Source organism: Leuciscus leuciscus (assembly GCF_965113295.1).
Source record: "Leuciscus leuciscus genome assembly, chromosome: 4".
Lineage (NCBI taxonomy): Eukaryota > Metazoa > Chordata > Actinopteri > Cypriniformes > Leuciscidae > Leuciscus > Leuciscus leuciscus.
The window spans coordinates 45,934,523-45,956,023 of record NC_138728.1 but is presented as its reverse complement, the minus strand read 5'-3'; the positions used below and the strand labels follow the sequence as shown (position 1 = coordinate 45,956,023).

The 21,501-nt window shown below is 38.8% G+C and overlaps 2 protein-coding genes across 4 annotated transcripts in view; one reads left to right on the top strand and one right to left on the bottom strand.

Annotated features, from left to right (window-relative positions):
* LOC309496529 (uncharacterized protein) overlaps nt 1–21,501 on the bottom strand; it is a 259,879-nt gene that overhangs the window by 155,325 nt on the left and 83,053 nt on the right. The window lies entirely within an intron of this gene.
* The window catches only part of LOC309496521 (alpha-2-macroglobulin-like), a 31,156-nt gene continuing 21,461 nt past the window's right edge, over nt 11,807–21,501 (top strand). For 2 of the 3 annotated variants that reach the window (XR_014205148.1, XM_082166505.1), the window contains exons 1-4: nt 11,808–12,070; nt 20,242–20,422; nt 20,529–20,685; nt 21,359–21,411. Coding sequence is in view for 2 of the 3 variants with exons in the window: in XM_082166505.1 (XP_082022631.1) it covers nt 11,985–12,070; nt 20,242–20,422; nt 20,529–20,685; nt 21,359–21,411 (477 nt within the window). In the remaining variant the exon portion in view is untranslated. Of the gene's footprint in view, nt 12,071–20,241; nt 20,423–20,528; nt 20,686–21,358; nt 21,412–21,501 lie in introns of all 3 variants that reach the window. The other variant, XM_082166504.1, reaches the window with a different exon arrangement.

Sequence of the window (21,501 nt, the reverse complement as noted above, 5' to 3'; positions counted from 1 at the left end):
TATTATATATACGTGAATGGATATCCCTTATTTTGCCATCCTAATCTTTAAGTCCCCAAATCCCAAATTAAAAACAGTACATTTGTTGTTTCAAAAATAAAAAATGTTTGTTTTAAGATGAGAAAATAAGCCAAGATACTAATTTGCATAATCACGTTAAAAAAACAAGTGAGGTATAGTTTCAAGTTTAGCTACAGAATGTGAAGAGATGTCTTGAAATTAGTAAGAAAAGAGTTACAGTTATAGTAATTATAAAGAATTCTATAATCAAGTTCTTTCAGCTTGTTAAAGCCCCATTATGTAGGATTTCCGTTTTGGTCAAACAACGACCCCTAGAGTCGCTGTGGACAACTTGTATTTAACGTTACTGTCGTAAATACCACTCACGCAGAGCAGTCTCTTCACTCACGGCCTGATTCCCTCCCCCCTGTATACCGGTCCCCGTTCAGTCGGATAGAAGCTGTAACGAGTGGAAATAAGGTGTGGCCCCTTTAAGAGCTGCGCGCGCCCTGTTTAACTGTCGGCAGTCTGTATTGTATGTGCGCCTCGAACACCCCGTAAGCGTAAGTTGTTTCTGTTTGATGCTCATTCTTGTCTATCAAGTAATGCTGTGGACGGTAGAACGTATGACAGACAATTACACGAGTTCGATTTGGGAATAAACACAACGCGTTACAAATCGTCGGACATCGAACAAGCACAGTTAGCCTCCGAAGATGTCTACTAATCCATCAACAAGAACGCCAGGTGCTTTTTAGCTCACACCAACGAGTGAAAGCTTGTCCGAGTGATATACAATATAAGCAATATACTTACAAGTCCAACAGCATGTGTGAGGACGTGTTGGGGGAAGTGAGGTATCCTATGCCGTAAAGCAGTCGAATTTTGTAGTTCTTTTTGTGCTGCTCGGGTTACTACCCGAACCCCGAAGTTTAAAAGTACGATTAAAAACTATACAAACCCCGTCAGGCTATGGCAGACGCGTCATTCAACCTATTTTAAGTCGATGTACCATCACAAGGGTTTTGGAATATGAAGGTAAATCAGTAGCAAAACTCGAGAGCACGTAGATTTGAATTTGAGAACTTGTACAATAAATATTGGTACTTGTACATGAACATTTACACTCACAGCTCCAATGTGAAAACCTGTAAAATAAAAATCTGAAGTTGAATGTTGAAATTTGCACTCGCATACAATAGTCACAAACCTGTATTACACAAATGTGTAAAATGCCATTCACAGAAATACAACCACAGACACAAACTTGTAATATATATTTTTGCGTTTAATCTTACGTTCACATTCGCAGTACTACCTCAATTAGGTACTTGCAACTTCTCAAATCTGTCACTGCAATTTCAAATTTCGCGCCTGGACTTTTGCTACTCTTTTCGCGATATATCAGGTGCAAAACTAACTTGTGCACTTGAAACTCAGAGGCGGTGAGAGAGAAAGGGGGGCGGGAGGAGGGGGGGTCAAAGGAGTCGTTTTATTGGTTGGCACCTAGCCAATGAAATGGGACTTCGATGATGTCACGAAACCCGCGTGCACTGAAACGCTAACATGGCAGATGAGCACAGAATATGAACGCAACGCGTTTAATTGAGACAGTGGTATTAAAAGACCAAACTCAGGAAACACCATACAAACAAAGCACACAGAAAAGCAATTGAGCACAGAATATGATCGCAACGCGTTTAATTGTACGTTTTCCTCCCATAGAAAACCAAGAAAACGCTTAATGAGGCTTAATGGACCAACAGTTATAAAATAAAAAAACGATAACAAAAAACACATAATTCGTTACATTATTAATAAAACACAGGCAGCAAGTTTATTTGCACTGAACACACATTTGCTTTCTTTCGTCATATTCTGTGCTCATCTGCTATTCTGTAGTATGCATTATTAGCATTGTGTTTACTGAGTTTGATAATATCGTTTATTTCTTTTAATATCAGTCTAATGCATTGCATTAAGCCATGTTAGCGTTTCAGTGCACGCGGGTTTCGTGACATCATCGAAGTCCCATTTCATTGGCTAGGTGTGTTGTGGCCAATTCTCTATCTTTGGTTCAGGTCTTCAATGTCTGAAGAAATCTTTCAGAGTCGAAGTTTCAGGTCCCAGAAGAATAAACTTTATTGTACAAACAACAAAGTGAGACGCCGGCTGGCCATCCGGACATCTAATTTTACAATGGTTTTCTCTCAGATCTTATACCTTTTTTCTCATCCCTTGGTGTCCAATTTCCTCGCTTGGTGACCAATTAGCGTTATCATAGTTATCTTTTTCTCTTTGCTCCTCCTTGTCACGTCGCCACGATTAGAAACACCTGCATTAATGTCCAATTTCTATTGGTGGCCATACTGGCGCATGCGCTTTATTAAATATGATTTCATATATGGTGTTTCGGGTACTTTTCCACTCTTGTCCTTAGACTACCTTTCACCCAGTTTTTGTCCTGTCCTCACACAACCTCTTCCTCGTAAACACTTTTGACAGGTTCAGTGTTTCCCATCATTTTGTCCCCTTTGACCTGTTTTCTCTGCTTCCCATGATTTTAGGCCTTCGTTTCCCCTGCTTTTGGCCTCCCATATTCTAGGCCTAGTTTCCCTAATATTCATATCATGCATTTGAATAGGATTCATGTGTGACACAGATGAGACAAAGAAAATTCTCCAACACATCCCCCCTTTGGGACTAATTCTAGTCCCACCTTCAACTATTACTTCCCAGAATGTATCTTCATGAGTAGGGTACTTCTCTGCCACTATCTATCCAATATGGTCAATATAGACCATCCATCTTTTATCAACAGACCCCATCACAAAGGTACACACTGGAGGAAGAATGAGACCAAACATCTCCACCCCTACTTGGCTAGAGTGGAGTAAAAGATCTCACCTTCCTGTGGAATCATCGTTTTAACAGATTCATCATTCTCACAGATGTGTTGTTTTTAAACATCATGCTTTCAATACTTTCAATCCATCTTGTTGTATAAACTTGGAGTTTAGTCTCTATCTATCCATCGGTGCCAGAGGTACTGCGCAGGCGCTTCCGGTGGCCTGGAGTGCTATCTGGGTTGCTCCATCGTTGCCAGAGGTGCCCCAGTCTCACCTAGGGCGCTATCTGGTGTTGGAGCAGACAGCGGGTTTTTAAACCACCAGTTGAGTCAGCTCTTGTTTCTTCAACAGACGATGACCGCGCTTACAAATAATTCCTCTGTTGCACTATAACTATACACATGTTCCAATCTCAAAATGTAAAAAGTGAATAAAGTGATTATTAGTAATAAAAACATTCTTATCTTTTCCCTTTATGTCTGGTTGCATTACCTCGTACCACGGGCAATGACCTGCTTTAGACCTTCTATCGTCCCCTCTCATACACAGATTATATAAGTTAACAGCTGTTTTGACTATATATGATTATATGTAAACAGATATTTATTATGATTATAGGTAAGGTAAAATATGCGAAAGATTATATGAGTAAATATTTTTAGGAAAAGGGCCCTTATGAAAAGAACAAAGAAATACAAAAACCCCTCTAACTAACTTCCTACTCTACCCATATTCTAATTAGTCTATCTATTTTACCCCAAAATAAAATACACAGTGGGGCTACCTCCCTCTCTTACCAGAAACACAAGAATGTATTAAAAGTAATAAAGTGCCCTTTTCCATTCATCCAGACCCTTACAAAAAGTCATCCAGCTCATCCATGCCTGGGCCAATGGAATGCACTCTTGAGTTGTAGCATCCAGTGTCCATTCCCATTGGTCCAACCACCACATTGATCATCTGCTTGGCAGCTGCGTTGGCTAGCATGGATCTGAGAAAAGGCACAACACAACAGAACAACAAAAGAAAAACAACAACACCCACCGCTATTATTATTCCCACCTTAATTAACCATTCTTTCCATGATCCAAACACAGAATCAAACCAGTTTCCCAAATCTCTGTCTCTTCCCGCATTTTCAGCGACCTCTTGTCTCAGTTCCTTCAGCTTCTTCATGGCCCTAGTAAAAGCTCAATCAGAGGCTGTATTATTTGGAATAAAGGTGCAACAGTCAATTCCAAACATCACACATACCCCTCCTTTTTCTGCCAGTAGCCAGTTCAGAGCTTGTCTGTTTTGCCATGTCATTTTGCTGGTGTATTTTAGCTGATGGCCTAAGGCATCCATTGCTTGACCATAGTCTTAATTGTTCTGTTGATTGTCAGAGCTAATCTGAGATGGTACTGTATGCCAAATCTTGGGATGACTTCTTTGGTTAAAGTTTTTATCAGTTTCTGTTCCTCGGTCTGCTGAGGGTTCTGCTTCGACCCATATGCTAAATCTATCTATGAAAACTGTATCTGTATCTTTTTCCTCTTACTGATTTTATCATGTCCACATAATCTATCACTAGATGTTTGAAGGTCCTTCTGGAACTTAGACAGAGCCTATTGGAGTTGCTGTTCCTTTTCTGACATTAATATGTAAAAATAGTAAAAAGGGTTGCTAGTGTAATTATTTGTCTTTTAATACCTCATTTGTCCAATAGTCTGAAGTTGAGGGTTTTGCTTATGCCTTCTTGACTAATGATATAGACTTAATTTTATATTAAATTATCTATTCAATTCCAAGGTGCGAATACAACCAATTCTAAATTGGTAACACAACTCTGATGACAAAAGCTACTTAATGTAGGCAATGTGGCATTCCCCATGTGACAGTGTCTAAATGTTTTGAATAACACAGTTGGTCGATATCAGTTGCCATTTGATTGTGTTAACCACTGCTGTCATACACCCCACATTTTTCAATATCTAATAGATACAAATTTCTGGTAGGTCTGGACATGCTGTCGTTTGAAAAAACCATTATCAATTTCTCTTATCTGATTTGTCATTCATCTGTTAATTTAATTTCTCTTCATAATCTTTTCTTCTGTTGCTTATGAGATGCTCTTTTAAATGACTGGAGATTTTAGCATAATCTCGAATTTATAACCAACAATATCAACATCCTGAAATCCCTGGTAATGACAGCATTTGTGACATCACATGTTTGTAATTTGTGTAGTCACTATTTTTATTTCTAAACCTAAAAATTTTTTTTTTTAACTATTGACCAAGATGGAGTGACCAGCACCATAGCTTTATCATCCATATGTTTTGTTGTTGAACATATTATGTCCTCTTTTTTCCTGATAGAGAGCTCAGTATCCCTCAAGTTTATATCAGCTCTGTCTTGAAAGCAGAGCCCAAAAGCTCTCTGTTCAATGGACAACATCATCAATTATCTAATTATGCATTTACTCCTAGATGGTTAATGCAATAGTCCCTCACTATGCTGAGTCCAGCGTCAGTTGTAGTTAATTATTGAGTCATGCAAACACTTCCCCTCCCATTTTTTGTAATGCTTACAGCTGGACTAATGTCTATTGAAAGAAAGCAAATAGAGAGTGTCAGCTTCACAGAATATAGAGAACTGCTGTTGGACCAGTGAATAATCAAAATACAATTTATATGGCCTATCAATAAAATTTGAAGCGGTCTCTGTAGTGATCATTGAAAACGCATCACCTGTGCCCACTTAATAAAGGATGAAGTCCTTCTGCTTGGACCAGCGATCAGTTGAACTGGTTGGGCTGCTGTCTGAGTGTTTCCCTCCTCATCCGATGCATTTGATCTGTCAGTCTTTGTTGGCATTCAGGGGTCTGGTGTCATAGTGGTTTGACTCTGGATGCTGTTGTCTCTCTGCCTCTCCTCAGTCTGGCTTTTGGCCAAGCCACGGAGGAGGCAATTTTGCATAATAGCAGAATGTTTTTCTTGGTTGTTTCTGCATCAACACAGTCTTTGTCCATACCAGACCCTCAGAAGTTTCAGCTTCCTCTTTCAGAGGGGATGAAGGCCCACCAACCGAATGCCTCTTCTTTTCTCTCTGTGTCCTTATGTTTCTCGCTCTCACTTGTTGCACAGTCCAGTCGCTGTTGGTTATGTTGAGGGAGCCGTCCCAAAAGCTGTCTGGTGTCATCTGGAAATTGAACACTCAGAGATCCGTGTTAATCAAATTCATCCTTTATACATTCTTCAACCATCTCTTTCAATTGTCCCTGAATTTCAGAAGTCTCATCTGGTTGATAACAGCAGTTTCCCCATGCAATTCTAATAAAGCAAGTTCTTATTTGCAGAACGCAGAAAATAGCAGCCTTTCAATCTGTCTAAGTTGCCTTATTTTCAGGCACATATATAGTGTTTTTATCACTCATTATATCGATCCCTACTCTCTCAAGCATTTTATGATTAAATCAATGAGTCTCATTACTGTGAAATGTGTATAATAATGTATGGCTGTTAAAAATGTCTGTTTAGCTTGGTCACCCAATCCTGCTCATTCAACACAATGCACAAGTTATTTTAAGTTAACTCAATCCAAAGATCTCACTTTCTGCAATGGCTCAAATTTAAAACTGTCTCAGGGACAACAAGATGCAAACATCATAGGCCATGTCTTTATATAACAGGTCAGTCATACCCACATCTAGCATGTCTCTCTCTCTATGTATATTTTATCTCTAAATGTCAGATATTTCTATAAACCTTTTTATCAATTATGTGATTTTCCTCTGGGAACTACACAAACCACTTATACTAAGGAGAAAACTCAGTGTTTTTGATGGTCACCAGTTTGCGCAATCCTCCATATCAATCCCTGTTAGGCTTGCTTATTAATTTAATTCCCCCATAGACCGATCAACTAACATTTAAGCAATTTTTATATTTTCTTTCAGGTTAATTTCTTATCAATTATTTTATTGGTGTTTTCTTGGTATTTGTGAAATTAGTCTACTTTTAATTCTGACCGGATTAGCAGAAATCACCAATCTTACTTGATCTCTTAGTCAACTGGTTTTGAATACCTTTTTATTTATTTTTATTTTTATTTTTTTTTTACGAATGTTTCAGTGTCTCTGCACATAGCCACATCTAATGTTCCCTCAGCTGATCATTTTGTTTTTAGGCTTCTTTCCCCATTTTTGGAGGGTTGTCCTATAGTATCTCTGCAAAATTAATATTTTGATCTTGTTATCTCTACAGGTGTTGATGCCATTATAATCTTAATTATTATCGGTGTGTTTCACTCATTTCCAGTATACCTTACTAACCCAGCTTGCATCTATTCTTAACTAGTTTTCAGCAAGATGGTCAGACATTTATTAAGATATCTGATTAGTCTTTCTCAGGTATTTTTAAAAATGCAGTTCCTCTATTACAGGTCCACTGGTGGGGATGACGGTTACAAATAAAATCTCTCGATGTGTTGTTCAAGGTGTATGTTGGAAATGGTTACTCACTTTCTGGTTTATCTGCTAGTCAGAACTAGGAAAGGTGAACTCTCTCTCTCTGTGTCCCTTCTTTCCTTCCTCACACACACACACATACACACATGCTGTCTCACTTTCTTCTTGCAGCCCCTCCTCTCTCTGTCAGAGGCATCCCCTCCTTTCAGCCTCTCTTTCTCTTATCATAGTCACCATTTACTTTTGCTTATGCCTTTTGATAGTTCTAATGTCTGTCTTAATTTTTCCTCTTCTCTCTGCCTTCTATCCCACCTCTTATATTTGTCTTTTTCACTGTCGGTAAGTCCGTTCCACATTTATTCTCTCTTAGCTTTTTGGTTTCCTGAAGAAAAAACTTTATCAGTTGTCTGTATTTCCTTACTCCCTTCTACCTTCTTTGGTTCTTCACTTCACATATAATTATGCTTATTTTATTCCACTCCTCATTCATACACCCGGGATTTCAGTCACACTCATTCATCCGTTTGATATCTTTATGCAGAAACAATGCTTATTTGCTCAGTTCTTGTCCAGCAAAAACTGTGTTTCTCTGTCTGGATCGCACCACCTGCAGTCTGGCAAATGGCCAAACAATCGACAAGGCCAGCTTCTTGGAATATTTTTTGTTCTTTGATACTTATATCTTTGTGTTCTTTTTTCACTCATTTGTTTGTCACCATCCATCCAATGTTAATAGTTTTATTCCTCCTTTTTTTATAATTCTTATAATATTTTTATTATTTTCTAAATCAAATCCTCTGCTCAGTTTTGCTAAACTTGGTTTTCACCTGCAGTTCAACACAATCTGGATTTATGACTAATTAAGTGCCTTTTTGGCCGCAGGCCCAGAATAAATTGGTAGCTCGCCCAGACCGGACAGCCGACAGCACGCCCGGACCGGACAGACAGCACCCCTTCTCTCTCTCCTCTATTTTAGATTCTCCTGTATTATAATATAATAATGATCTTATATCTCCTAATCACTTCAGTTTAAATCACTTGTTCTATAAAGTTCTCTAATAATTCTCACTTGAATCAGTGTACTCCTTGCATATATATATTTATTTTTAATATCCTCTCTCTTCCCACTCTGCAGTTTTGCAGTTCTCTTCCTCACTCCACACTCTGTGCGGACCACTCTTCACTCTACACTCTGTGCAGATTTCTCCTACTAAAGACAAACAGACAAATAGTGTGCTTTTGCACCTTTTGACGCACTTAATTCGCACTTCTTGCGTTTAAGACAAACAAACAAATATGTGACGCAATCTCCACGTCACTGTGACACAATCTCCATGTCACTATAGCGCACTTCTTACGCTTTTAGACAAACAAACATATATGTGACGCAATCTCCACGTCACTGTGACACAATCTCCATGTCACTATAGCGCACTTCTTACGCTTTAAGACAAACAAACATATATGTGCACATCTCTCGTTTCGTCATTCAAACACTCACAGACTCATACACTCACACACATACACTCATGCACTCACACCATGCATGCGTTTTCTCCCTAAGACCCAAAAAATCAGACTCTTCCTCTTCTCTAATTTATCTTATCCTTTTTAGGTTCTTTTATTTTATTCTTTTTAGGTTCTTTTGGCGGTGGAGTATTTAAAATAAATAGCAACCAATGTGACAGCTTACCAGCAGTGACCGCACAAAACAAAATATAAGCAAAGACTGCTTACCTTTTATTTTTAGCCGGCTCTTTGTTTTGTGTGGACTCTGCCAGGGCCCCCACCACTGCTCGCTCGACTCCGTTCCGCTCCTGGCTGGCTGCGCCAATTATGTTGTGGCCAATTCTCTATCTTTGGTTCAGGTCTTCAATGTCTGAAGAAATCTTTCAGAGTCGAAGTTTCAGGTCCCAGAAGAATAAACTTTATTGTACAAACAACAAAGTGAGACGCCGGCTGGCCATCCGGACATCTAATTTTACAATGGTTTTCTCTCAGATCTTATACCTTTTTTCTCATCCCTTGGTGTCCAATTTCCTCGCTTGGTGACCAATTAGCGTTATCATAGTTATCTTTTTCTCTTTGCTCCTCCTTGTCACGTCGCCACGATTAGAAACACCTGCATTAATGTCCAATTTCTATTGGTGGCCATACTGGCGCATGCGCTTTATTAAATATGATTTCATATATGGTGTTTCGGGTACTTTTCCACTCTTGTCCTTAGACTACCTTTCACCCAGTTTTTGTCCTGTCCTCACACAACCTCTTCCTCGTAAACACTTTTGACAGGTTCAGTGTTTCCCATCATTTTGTCCCCTTTGACCTGTTTTCTCTGCTTCCCATGATTTTAGGCCTTCGTTTCCCCTGCTTTTGGCCTCCCATATTCTAGGCCTAGTTTCCCTAATATTCATATCATGCATTTGAATAGGATTCATGTGTGACACAGATGAGACAAAGAAAATTCTCCAACAGGTGCCAACCAATAAAACGACTCCTTTGACCCCCCCTCCTCCCGCCCCCCTTTCTCTCTCACCGCCTCTGAGTTTCAAGTGCACAAGTTAGTTTTGCACCTGATATATCGCGAAAAGAGTAGCAAAAGTCCAGGCGCGAAATTTGAAATTGCAGTGACAGATTTGAGAAGTTGCAAGTACCTAATTGAGGAAGTACCGCGAATGTGAACGTAAGATTAAACGCAAAATATATATTACAAGTTTGTGTCTGTGGTTGTATTTCTGTGAATGGCATTTTACACATTTGTGTAATACAGGTTTGTGACTATTGTATGCGAGTGCAAATTTCAACATTCAACTTCAGATTTTTATTTTACAGGTTTTCACATTGGAGCTGTGAGTGTAAATGTTCATGTACAAGTACCAATATTTATTGTACAAGTTCTCAAATTCACATCTACGTGCTCTCGAGTTTTGCTACTGATTTACCTTCATATTGGAAATATATTATGAAGGTTGAAAAGTTACTTAGTGTTTATATCCATTGTAGGTCCTCAAGCTGTAGAATATTTATTTTGTCCTCATTGATTGTCATTATTAATTGAACTGGATCAACCAACAACAACCACATTTTTGAAAAACAAACAAATATCAATGACAAATCACTTTAACCAAAGTCATTGAGAAGTCAGAAACTTCACTCATCCCATCACAGCCAAGTACAAACATACTATTATTCCTAAAAACCAAAAGAACTCACAATAATATATCGGGAAGTCTACAATGTTACAAACAACAGGCAGAAAAACAAACATGGTAAATCTTCGTCATGGTGTAGGATCTCAAGTAAATTATGTATTGTTTAATTGCTCATCAAAAATATTTACTTTACTTATTTTAATGATAAAATATTTTCAGACATCATATTAGGAAGGGGTCGAGGGATTTGCAAATATAAAAAAAAAATATTTACCATAACTCTCTCACGCTCACTGAGTGGGTGTAGGGGATTCTTGACCCTTGATTTCAGTATTGATTGGTTTCAGGAAACAGGTCAGGTGCCTGTTTTTTTCTGTGTATTTTTTGTTCAGAAGATACACTATATTGCCAAAAGTTTTGGGACGTCTGCCTTTACATGCACATGAACTTTAATGATATCCCATTCTTAATCCATAGGGTTTAATATGGAGTTGGCCCTCCCTTTGCAGCTTCAACTCTTCTGGGAAGGCTTTCCACAAGGTTTAGGAGTGTGTTTATGGGAATTTTTGACCGTTCTTCTAGAAGCGCATTTGTGAGGTCAGGCACTGATGTTGGACGAGAAGGCCTGGCTCACAGTCTCCGCTCTAATTCATCCCAAAGGTGTTCTATCGGGTTGAGGTCAGGACTCTGTGCGGGCCAGTCATGTTCCTCCACACTAAACTCGCTCATCCATGTCTTTATGGATCTTGCTTTGTGCACTGGTACGCAGTCAGGAACCGGAAGGGGCCATTCCCAAACTGTTCCCACAAAGTTGGGAGCATGAAATTGTCCAAAATGCCTTGGTATACTGAAGCATTAAGAGTTCCTTTCACTGGAACTAAGCGGTCAATTCCAACCCCTGAAAAACAATGTACAATGCAGTCAGTCGAGTACCGTTCTCCTGGCAACCAAACCCAGACTCGTCCATTGGTTTGCCATCGGATAAATGACCTAAATTAATAACTTTTTTACAACAAAAATGAACCATCATTGAACTTACTTAAACTGGACTGACACGATCTTCTGCTGTACAGAAGATAACACATCTGAAGCACATCTTCTGTGCTGACTTGACTATTTTACTGCATGCTAGACTACTATTTTTAATATTTGTCGCAAATTTATTTTTAAGGCTTTAATAGATCTAATTTAGCACATGTTTTTGTACTGCAGTGCCTACATGGTTGAATCAGATGATCAATACACATGTTTTGAAGGACCTCCTTTAGCATGTGTTGTGTTATTCTGTGCATATTGGCCAGTAGGTGGCGGTAGAGGGTTGTGATATGTGACACTGAGAAGAGAATAAGAGAGTCTGAAGTGTTGCACAAGCTGCTATCTGCGCTGTTCTATTTTGCTACTTCTGTTGTTCATTAAATAATTCCATATTTAAGAATGCCTTTCGTTCCTTCTTACTAAGGATTTAACAGCATAAGAGTCCCTTTAAAAGAGACGGTCCAGTTCATCTCATGCTGTGGATGATCGCTCGTCATCATGGCTCTGAATATTGGCTGCTGTTGGAAAGGGCTCCTTCTGCTCTCTTTCCTCCTGATCTGTGTCAATGGACAAACATCAGGGCCGTAAGTTAAGGTTAAAATTATTAGTATACCAATAGTCAATGTGTAAGAAATGTCTTGATTTCTCCTGTATTTATTTAACTGATCTGTGTTGCACAGTAGAGGTTTACTGTTTAACCTTTATGCCTTATTATATATTTTAGGACATGAGTGCATTAAGGTACAAAAATGTCCACTCTAAACATTGCCATAAAACTATTATATATTATAATTTTTTTCCACTTTCACTGAGTTAAATATTTTAACCAACATCAGTCCTGAAAATAACTACCAAATATTTAATTTTCAGAATTTTAAATGCCATTTGTTTACATGATGCCACTGTTTTTACATTTACATTTATTCATTTAGCTGACGCTTTTATCCAAAGCGACTTACAATTGCTATATATGTCAGAGGTCGCACGCCTCTGGAGCAACTAGGGGTTAAGTGTCTTGCTCAGGGACACATTGGTGTCTCACAGTGGATTCGAACCCGGGTCTCTCACACCGAAGGCATACGTCTTATCCATTGCGCCACCACCCCTTTTATTGATAAAAAAAAAAAAAAAAAAAAAAAAAATTGTGTACTACATGCTGATTTCTTGGGAGGGAATTATCACAGCCTGGTATATGTCCATGATTAGCAGCAACATTGATTTTTACGCATTTTAATTATAATTTGTGTTATGTCAGATTAAAAAAAAACTAAAAAAAAACACAACACACTTAGCACGTTAAGGACCAACAATGGTCACATATTAAACACGGCCTTATTGTTACATCCCACATAAGTCTAGGGGTAAATGGGGACGCAACAAAAGTAAAACCAAATTTTAAAGAGCGTTAATCTAAGTCCTGCCACAGCACCACAAGCCACAAGTATCCAGAAAAAGATTTTATTTCACAGCTCGTGGAACAAATACAAAGAAAAACACAAAAGGAAGCAATAGTTTCAGGAGAGGGCCAAAATAATAAACAAAAGACAATATAACTGGAATAATTTACCTCTAACTAGACTAACAAAGAAAAGAAAAGAAAAATAACAGAGTTATACCCTAACTCCCTTACTAGCCCCAAAACAGGAGAAAACAGATTTAAACAAAGGGCATCCACCTCCCTACAGCTTCCAAATAAACCCAAAACACAAATAAGCAAACATTAAGGTAGCTGCTAAAGAGGATGTTAATAGTAGCAGCTATTAATCAAGCAACATAAACTCAAAAGATAAAGAATATAACTTTTTAACTAACATAACAAAAAGTAAGTGTTTGGAAAAATATCACAATGAACCAACAACTACAATACCAAAAAGGAGAAAGACAACACTCTGGAGAAAGCTCTTGGGGGAACATTTTCTCACCGTCTGGTAGCTAGAGCTCTGCTTTTATGCTGGCTCACTCTTAAAGGGATAGTTCACTTTAAAATGAAAATTCTGTCATCATTAACTCACCCTCAAGTTGTTTCAAACCTGTATGAATTTCTTTCTTCTGCTGAACACAAAGGAAGATATTTTGAAGAATGTCAGTAACCAGACAGTTTACTGGAACCATTGACTTTCATAGTATTTTTTTTTCCTACTATGGAAGTCAGTGGTTCCAGTTAACTGTTTGGTTACTGACATTCTTCAAAATATCTTCCCTGTGTTCAGCAGAAGAAGTGAAAAGTGAACTATCCCTTTAATTGGTAAGCAGTTACAGCTGGGAGCGATCAACTACCTGCCAGGCAGATTGAGTAGAAGGAGCAAAAGAAAAAGAAACAAGACACATTAGAAGTAAATATAAATCAATAATTACTTCGTCTCTGAACGTAACATTAAAAATTATATATTATTATACCATGGTCTGGGTGAATACTCGATTCTGATTGGCTGCAGGGTGTCCATTAAAAAGTGATAATGTACACCTAGGAAAGGCGTCCCGTCAATTTGCCTGATGACAGTTCTAAATGATTGCGCTGGCTCAAACTCACTGATCAACTGCTGCGGTCTGGTCGCTGTTGCCTGGCAACGCCTGTATACGGGAGATATTAAATAGTGCGCTCGACTTAATAAATAAAAACCCTCACGATTTTTACTCTAAAACACATTAAAGTATTATTAATTGATTAAATATTTCTTTCTTTCGTAAGTGACCATGGTATAAGCGGGTTAATGCCCTTCGAGGTGTCCATTGTCAGGTATTAATGGACTTCGGCGGAGGCAACCGTCCTCCGCTGCGCGTCGGACGGTTCACGCCTCGCCGTCGTCCATTAATACCTGATAATGGACACCTCGTCGGGCATTAACCCTTACTTATTATTTTCCACTTTTACTAAGTTAAATCTTTTAACCAGCATCAGTCCTCATCATAACTACCAAATATTTATTTAATTTCAGGATTTTAACCCTTTAAATTCCAGTTTTGGTGACGATACCATCAATTTGTATAAGAGGAAAAAACACAAAAATGTAATTATTTTCCATATGCTAAATGCAAAGAGAAAACCTTGGCTTTGGATTATCACAGTCTTGAATATGTCTAAGATTAGCAGCAACATTATTTTTGGTGCATTTTTATTTTTTTGTGCTACAGTATGTCAGATTTTTTTTTTTTTAAATCACACAGCGCGTTAAGGACAAATTTGATCCTATTTAAACCCATTAAAATATCAATTTTTGAACCCACTGTCATAATATCATCAAATCATAATTTCTATTCAAATACCCTGTCATTACCAAGCCTTGGGGTAAAATATTTACTTTTTACTGTTTTCCACCAGTTGGTACCATTTTTCATATAATTGACATACTGCAAACATCTGCAGTATTGCAAACATTGTCCTGATTTCTACTAGGCTACTATAACCTGTGCCTGTCTCCCTACACATCGAAATTTGCTCTAGAAAGAAAGGAAACCTACAAGATCACCATGAACATGAATTTTTATTTTTCTAAATTCTATAAACATATCAAAAACTTCAAAACAAAATGGGGTCATTGTTCAGCTCATTTGCAGGAGCTGCAGAATTGCAATGCATGCTCCTTACAGATGTAAATGCCACATTTCGAGCAGGTGGTGGAGAGTTTTCTTTTTTTGTTAGTGCAGAAACTGCACCTCCTCCTCCTCTTGTCATGGGTGTCTGCAGCCCCACTTGCCTCTGAATATTCTGCTCTCCACTGTGATTGCACCATGGCTGGTGTGCGGGGGAGGCGCTCTCTCCTCTCCATCTGGGGATACACCAGCATCCTCCCCAGCTCCCCCAGGAAGCTCCACCACTTCCTTTTGAAGGTTTTCTCCTGGTTCCAGGAAGGGTCAACAGCCACCCACAGGACAAAAGCGTTGAAAGCAGAGACGTCTATTAGATTGTAGAAGAGCGCCATTGGCCACCGACTTGTCTTCCTCTTGCAGCTGTATGCGCCAACAACCTAAATAAATGTGTGAGTTACTGTTGCTAGCACATACCTTATCCAGGTATATTATTATTCACTTGGTTCAGTAACTTAGTCCACTGCTACGGTGGTCGTGTAGGTTTTCTTAATCTTGTCGAGTGTGAAATGGCCGCACCAAAGAGGTGCACAGCTTTATAACTTTTGCATCAACCGCACTTGTATAAACACTGATTTCTCAACTATTGTAATCCAAAACAAAGGCAGACTTTGTTTAGGATCCCTCGCAGCTACATCTTTGTGTTGCCGCAAGATGCAAGGTGTTATTATTGTCTAAGGACTGACTGCATGGCTGTGTTTGTGCCTCTACGTAGGTGAGAAATTATCAATTAACTTTGAAACATAGACTGCTAAAAAAAACAAAGCTGTGTCAAAGGTTCATGTCTGTGCGTAAAATACGCATGAATCAAACCGAAAGAAAACAATGCAGTGAGAAGCGCTTTCTCTTTCTAAATGCACACACACACATACACACACATCCTACACCACCGACACACACACACACACACACACATCCTACACCACCGACACACACACACACACACACATACACACACATCCTACACCACCGACACACACACACACACACACATACACACACATCCTACACCACCGACACACACACACACACACACACACCAGAGTTTCCGCTAGAAAAAAATGGTGCCGGTCAAAGTGACCGGCAGAGATTTCGTTTTCCGGACATTTTGATGATATGCCGGTCAAATATTGCCTCTTAATTAGTCAAGTTGAGGAAAACTGGAGGCAGGCTATGTAACTTAAAAAAATGGCATAATCAGGCCGTATAGAAAGCAACATGTTTATTAGCCTAACTTTCAAATAGACGGAAAAAAAACATGAACGTCCGATTGGCGTCAATCAACGCCAATTGTTTTTACTATGGTTTCACATTCATAGTTTAACAAACCAATCCCCCTTCCCCACATAAAATATCTGAATATCTCGCGGTGTAAATAGCCGCATTTCCATTACAGATTTGCGCAAATGTTTTGCGCTATTATCTAAATATCGATAAAAAACTATTGCGAAATGACGGCGTTTCCATTAACCGATGTTATGCGACTAAAACGTCTTTTTTTCTCTCACGATAAGTCATTTTAAAAATCACGGCAACAGACGTTGGTTTATATAATATCACAGCCACCGCATTAGACATTTATTATTATGATTAATGGAAGGAGACGTGGCGTGTGTTATCCAAGCATTAATGGCAGGGAAAGACCCTTGTACTGCGAACGACACATAAGGAGTTTCTGGGTGTTTCGCCCTCATTTCTGCTCCGAGGTTTTGATTGTGGCATTTATTTGAGATTTAGAATCCAGTGTTCCTATAGGCTAATTATTGTTTCTTTTATGAATTTAATAAAGAACTCTGTCTCGTATTCTGTCCAAACGATCCATGTAGGCTACTTTTGTCCATTCGTTTTTCCTTTTTTAACCCGTAATTGAAAAACGAAAAATGAACGGTTGTTGTCTTTTTAAAACGCAAAGTTGAACACCAAAATTTTAATTTGAACTGGCTACACAAACTGCTGCGCAAAAAAGTAAATACCGACGCATTTTCTGATTTTTGTTTATGACTTTTTGCTCCTTTATTAAACATTTAAAATATTCACAAATTAATATGGAAAACATGTCGATTTTACTGGTTTTCAAAGGCCAAATTAGAACCTGGAATTGATGTTTTCCCGCAGTGCTGAATGAGAAGAGCCATTAATATTATGAATAAACTATTGTTTTCTAAGTGTCGGCTAAAATCACATCTCCATCTCCGCTGTTAAGCAGATGCGCTTTTAGAGAGAAATGCACCTTTCATACGGATTAGGTAGCCTACATAATCAGAAGGTATTAGCTTTCGATTCGAATTTGTTCGTTTTAAAGTGGACATTTCAAGCTTTAGCCTACATAGGCTATATTTTGTTTCAGTTCTCACGCTCCAGTTTATGGAGATCATGAAAGTGCGTCTGATTGTTTTATTTTATTTTACAAAAGCACAACGTTTTCTTGTTATTGTGAGTTTACACAAATAAAAGTAGTTGAGAATAATGTTTTATTATTTTCTGTATGACCAGAAATGATCGAGTATTTTAAGTTGTTTCCACTGTTAATAGGAAAATGCAAGTGTTCGCGCCCGCGCCTCCGTGCCATGCAGTGCGCGCTCCACACTCAGCTTTGTTCCTTTTTTGCATAAAAGCGTCTTCTAAATATAGCTTATTAAATGTTATAGGCCTAATATAATAAAATAATATAACATTATTATTATTTGCGTAGCTATACATGGACCTCAAACACACCGCGTCTTCTAAGTCAGGTGATTGCAAATGCGCAAAAACTGTTTCCATTGCAGTTTTGCGAAATATTCCTTTTTCGAATTGCCTGAAAAACCACCTCATGCGAGCATAAAAAACGTTCTTGCGATAAACGGGAGTTTTTGCGAAATTAACGTGTTTCCATTGTGCGTATTTTTAATTCGCAATTTCAATTTGCGCAATTTGAAGGGTAGCCTAATGGAAACGCGGCTAGTGTCTCTCCACAACTTGCAATGCGCATAAGCCGCGTAACCTTGTTCTCCGCAAGGCGACTTCGCTGCTTCGTCTTGATCCGATTCTGCTTTTTCTCCGGTGGTGGTGGAGCTGTCTGGACATCTGAGGCTTCAGGCGTTCCTGATTCACCATCGTCCGTCGCGTCTGGCCTCTGAAAAAAGCTTTTACGGCTAGTCTGCCTGGGCCTGGCCATATTTGAAACGTCTCACTCATTCGTTCGTTGTTTAGGTCTATATTACAGCCGTTTTAGGCGTGCGCTTTATTTGAAATGCAGCATGCGATGTTGTTTAATAACTTTCAAACGGTAGAGCCTGTTCCTTTATAATATAGCCAAAGGTTGGTGTATTTTTGTTTTATACATTTTAGGCTTATTCTCAAATTCAGATTGTGTTAGGGGGGCGGGATTATTAGGTAATTTTAATCGGACAATTTGACCGGAGAGATTTAATTTTGTCGGACATTTCATTTTTTTTCCGGCCAATGTCCGGCAATTACCGGACAACGGAAACCCTGACACACACACACACACAGAGAGAGAGAGAGAGAGACAGAAAGCGTAAAATATGACCTTCAGGATATTATGATTTTTGTCACTCGCCTAAACACCATGTATTATATTTAGGCCCTACACACACACACACACACACACACACACACACACACACACACACACACACACACACACACACACACACACACTTTTGTCAACGCAGACACACATTGCTCTCAGACATCCACACATACTCAGAAACATCATTTTAGATCATTGAGCCATTAAAATGCTTCATAACACAGGCAATAGTGCCCCTAGTGGAAACCAGGAAAATAACGTGCATTTCCCCCCCATAGGGAATAGGCTTGTTCGACTTCATGCAGCTCTGCGCAGACCGATCGGAGGCTGACTTGAAGCAGTGCATGCCGGTTAGAAATTTAGTCCGACTTGAATCAGAGCCGACGCCACGTGACTGTGACGTATGCCATCAAAGTACCGTGAGAGCGATTCGAGAGTAGCCGGAGAACTCAGCCAGCGCAGCTTCTCAAGAGCGGCTGCACTGGGCTGCAGGAGGGCTGATGACGACACAGCTGTCCCACGATTGGCCGGATTCACCGCATGACAACAATCACGTGTGTTTCGTGTTTATTCGAACACCTTTAGTTCCTCTAAAGCTCTCAAATCAGTTTATTATAACAGTGAACACTCTTTTCATGTCGTTGTCATGTTATATTGTGTCATGTTTATCCAATTAAAACTGATTAAAAACGTAGACTCCACTTCATTGATAGTAGCTTATGTTGAACTTTATTCTTGTTCAAACAGACTCCGTATGAAGCAATACATAAAGTATTGAATGAAAATGTCTCTGAAACATCTGTGTATTATTTGGCAAATATTGCATTGATTTATTTCACTTCAGCTGTGGTAAAGTATGCAAACACCACATGAGCGGTCACTAGGGGAACCAGAATGTGTCCGACTTCACGTCTCCGTTTGCAGCTCCTCCCCGCCTGCACGCGGCTACTCTCGCCGATCGGTTGCATCCAGCAGCAGCCGATGTCGAACACACCTAAAACCTATGTAGTGACCTCATCTGGTGGAATACACTATATAATGCAAATATAATGCTTTTGCTTCAAAATGAAAGGATGTTTCAACATAAGTCATGATTCATGTATTAATGACGGCCCGGCTTTAAACAACGTTTTAATGGGTTTCGATGGGCCATTTTAGGTCATTATGGTGCTATATGTTCCTATTTGATCTACACAGTGTGTTATACATATTATGCAACATGGGATACATTTTTTTACATTTATCCAAAAAGTCACAATTTTGCCAAATTGCATACCATTTGCATTAAAACAGCCAAAATGGACAAAGAAATTAAACTGAAAATGACCAAAAATGTCCTAATGCAGCAAGAAGGTTAAGAGACAACTTAAGGCATAAGATCATTTAAAATTAATGACAGTGACAGATTTTTTTAATGGCAGTGTATTTTTAAGACCAATTCTCTGAATAAACGTACAAATATAAAGAATTTAGTCACCAGACTTAATACACAGTTTGTTCTTTTATTCACACTTTTCATATTCATATTTTCAATTGATCAATAGTAAATTAACTGTATTGATTTTCCCTCCCAGTTTATGTTTTATTTTTCTTATTACATCTAACCAATATTGTATGATTATTTTCTCTGGACAGATATTTCATGGTGACGTTTCCTGCAGTGATTAAGTCGGGATCTGATGCCAAACTGTGTGCAAGTCTTCTCAAGCCCAATGAAAGCCTTGTCATGAACATTCATCTGGTTCGTGGTATCCAGAGCACATTACTGCTGCAGGAGAAAGCTGAGGAAGAGTTTCATCGCTGCTTTAACTTCAAGGTCTGCCATCAAAACATGCACATAATGAATATTATCAAATATGTTTCATCATAATGCATCTAGTTTTTGTGGCAGGTTGTGAATACAGGAAATTATTTCTCATCAGGCTCCTCTGGTCAAGGCCGAATCAGTGCAGAAAATGAAGGTTGAACTTCAGGGAGAGACTTTCAGGACGACTGAAGAGAGAAAAGTCATGTTCAAGCCTTACCATCCTCTGACTTTTATCCAGACTGATAAACCCATCTATACTCCAGGACAGACAGGTGAGCTGTGAATGTCTCAAAGGCTAAAGCTCAGTAAATAATGCTGGTGTCACTGACATCTAAACCCTGATCGCAGCTGATGTAGCACATATAAGTAAAGCACACTATGCTCAAGCAACAATCTGATGTACTGAAATAAAGGAATACTGTTATAGTATCTGTGTGACTTTATTTTATATGAAATCTATGGATACTATAGATTAGGGGTGTTCTTGGAGAGCCCACCGCCCTGCAGAGTTTAGCTTTAACCCTAATTATTAAATGTACCTGATCAGGTCCTTCAGGGTTATTTGAAATCAACAGGGTTTGGACTAAACTCTGAAGCCTTCCAGGAGTTTGACACCCCTGATATAAATCGTTACATGTAATAAACTTCATAGCTGTCTGGGATAGGCCTACTTGATTCTAACTGGTCAGCTGGAGCCAAATTGTCAGACATTTTTGTAACATTATGGCTTAAACAGACAGCTGTGACAGCTAGTTGAATTTGGCTCAAAAGACACATTCACCCAGCAGCAGAATACAGTTGTCAGCCCTGTATTTGACCCTTAATACGGTTCACACACAGTTTGGTAATTTACAGGAGAGAAATATGACTGTAAGCAATTGTCCCTTACATAAGAGCTGAAGACATCAAAAGTGAAGTTTTTTAATACACATTTCTATTTTACAGTGAACTTCAGAGTTGTTACCATGAATACAAACTTCACACCCCTTGATCAGCAGGTCTGATGTGTTTATCTGGCATCTTTATTATCTCTTGCATTGTTGAATACACGTTTAACAAATGAACACATGAACGCTTTTGATCTTTAA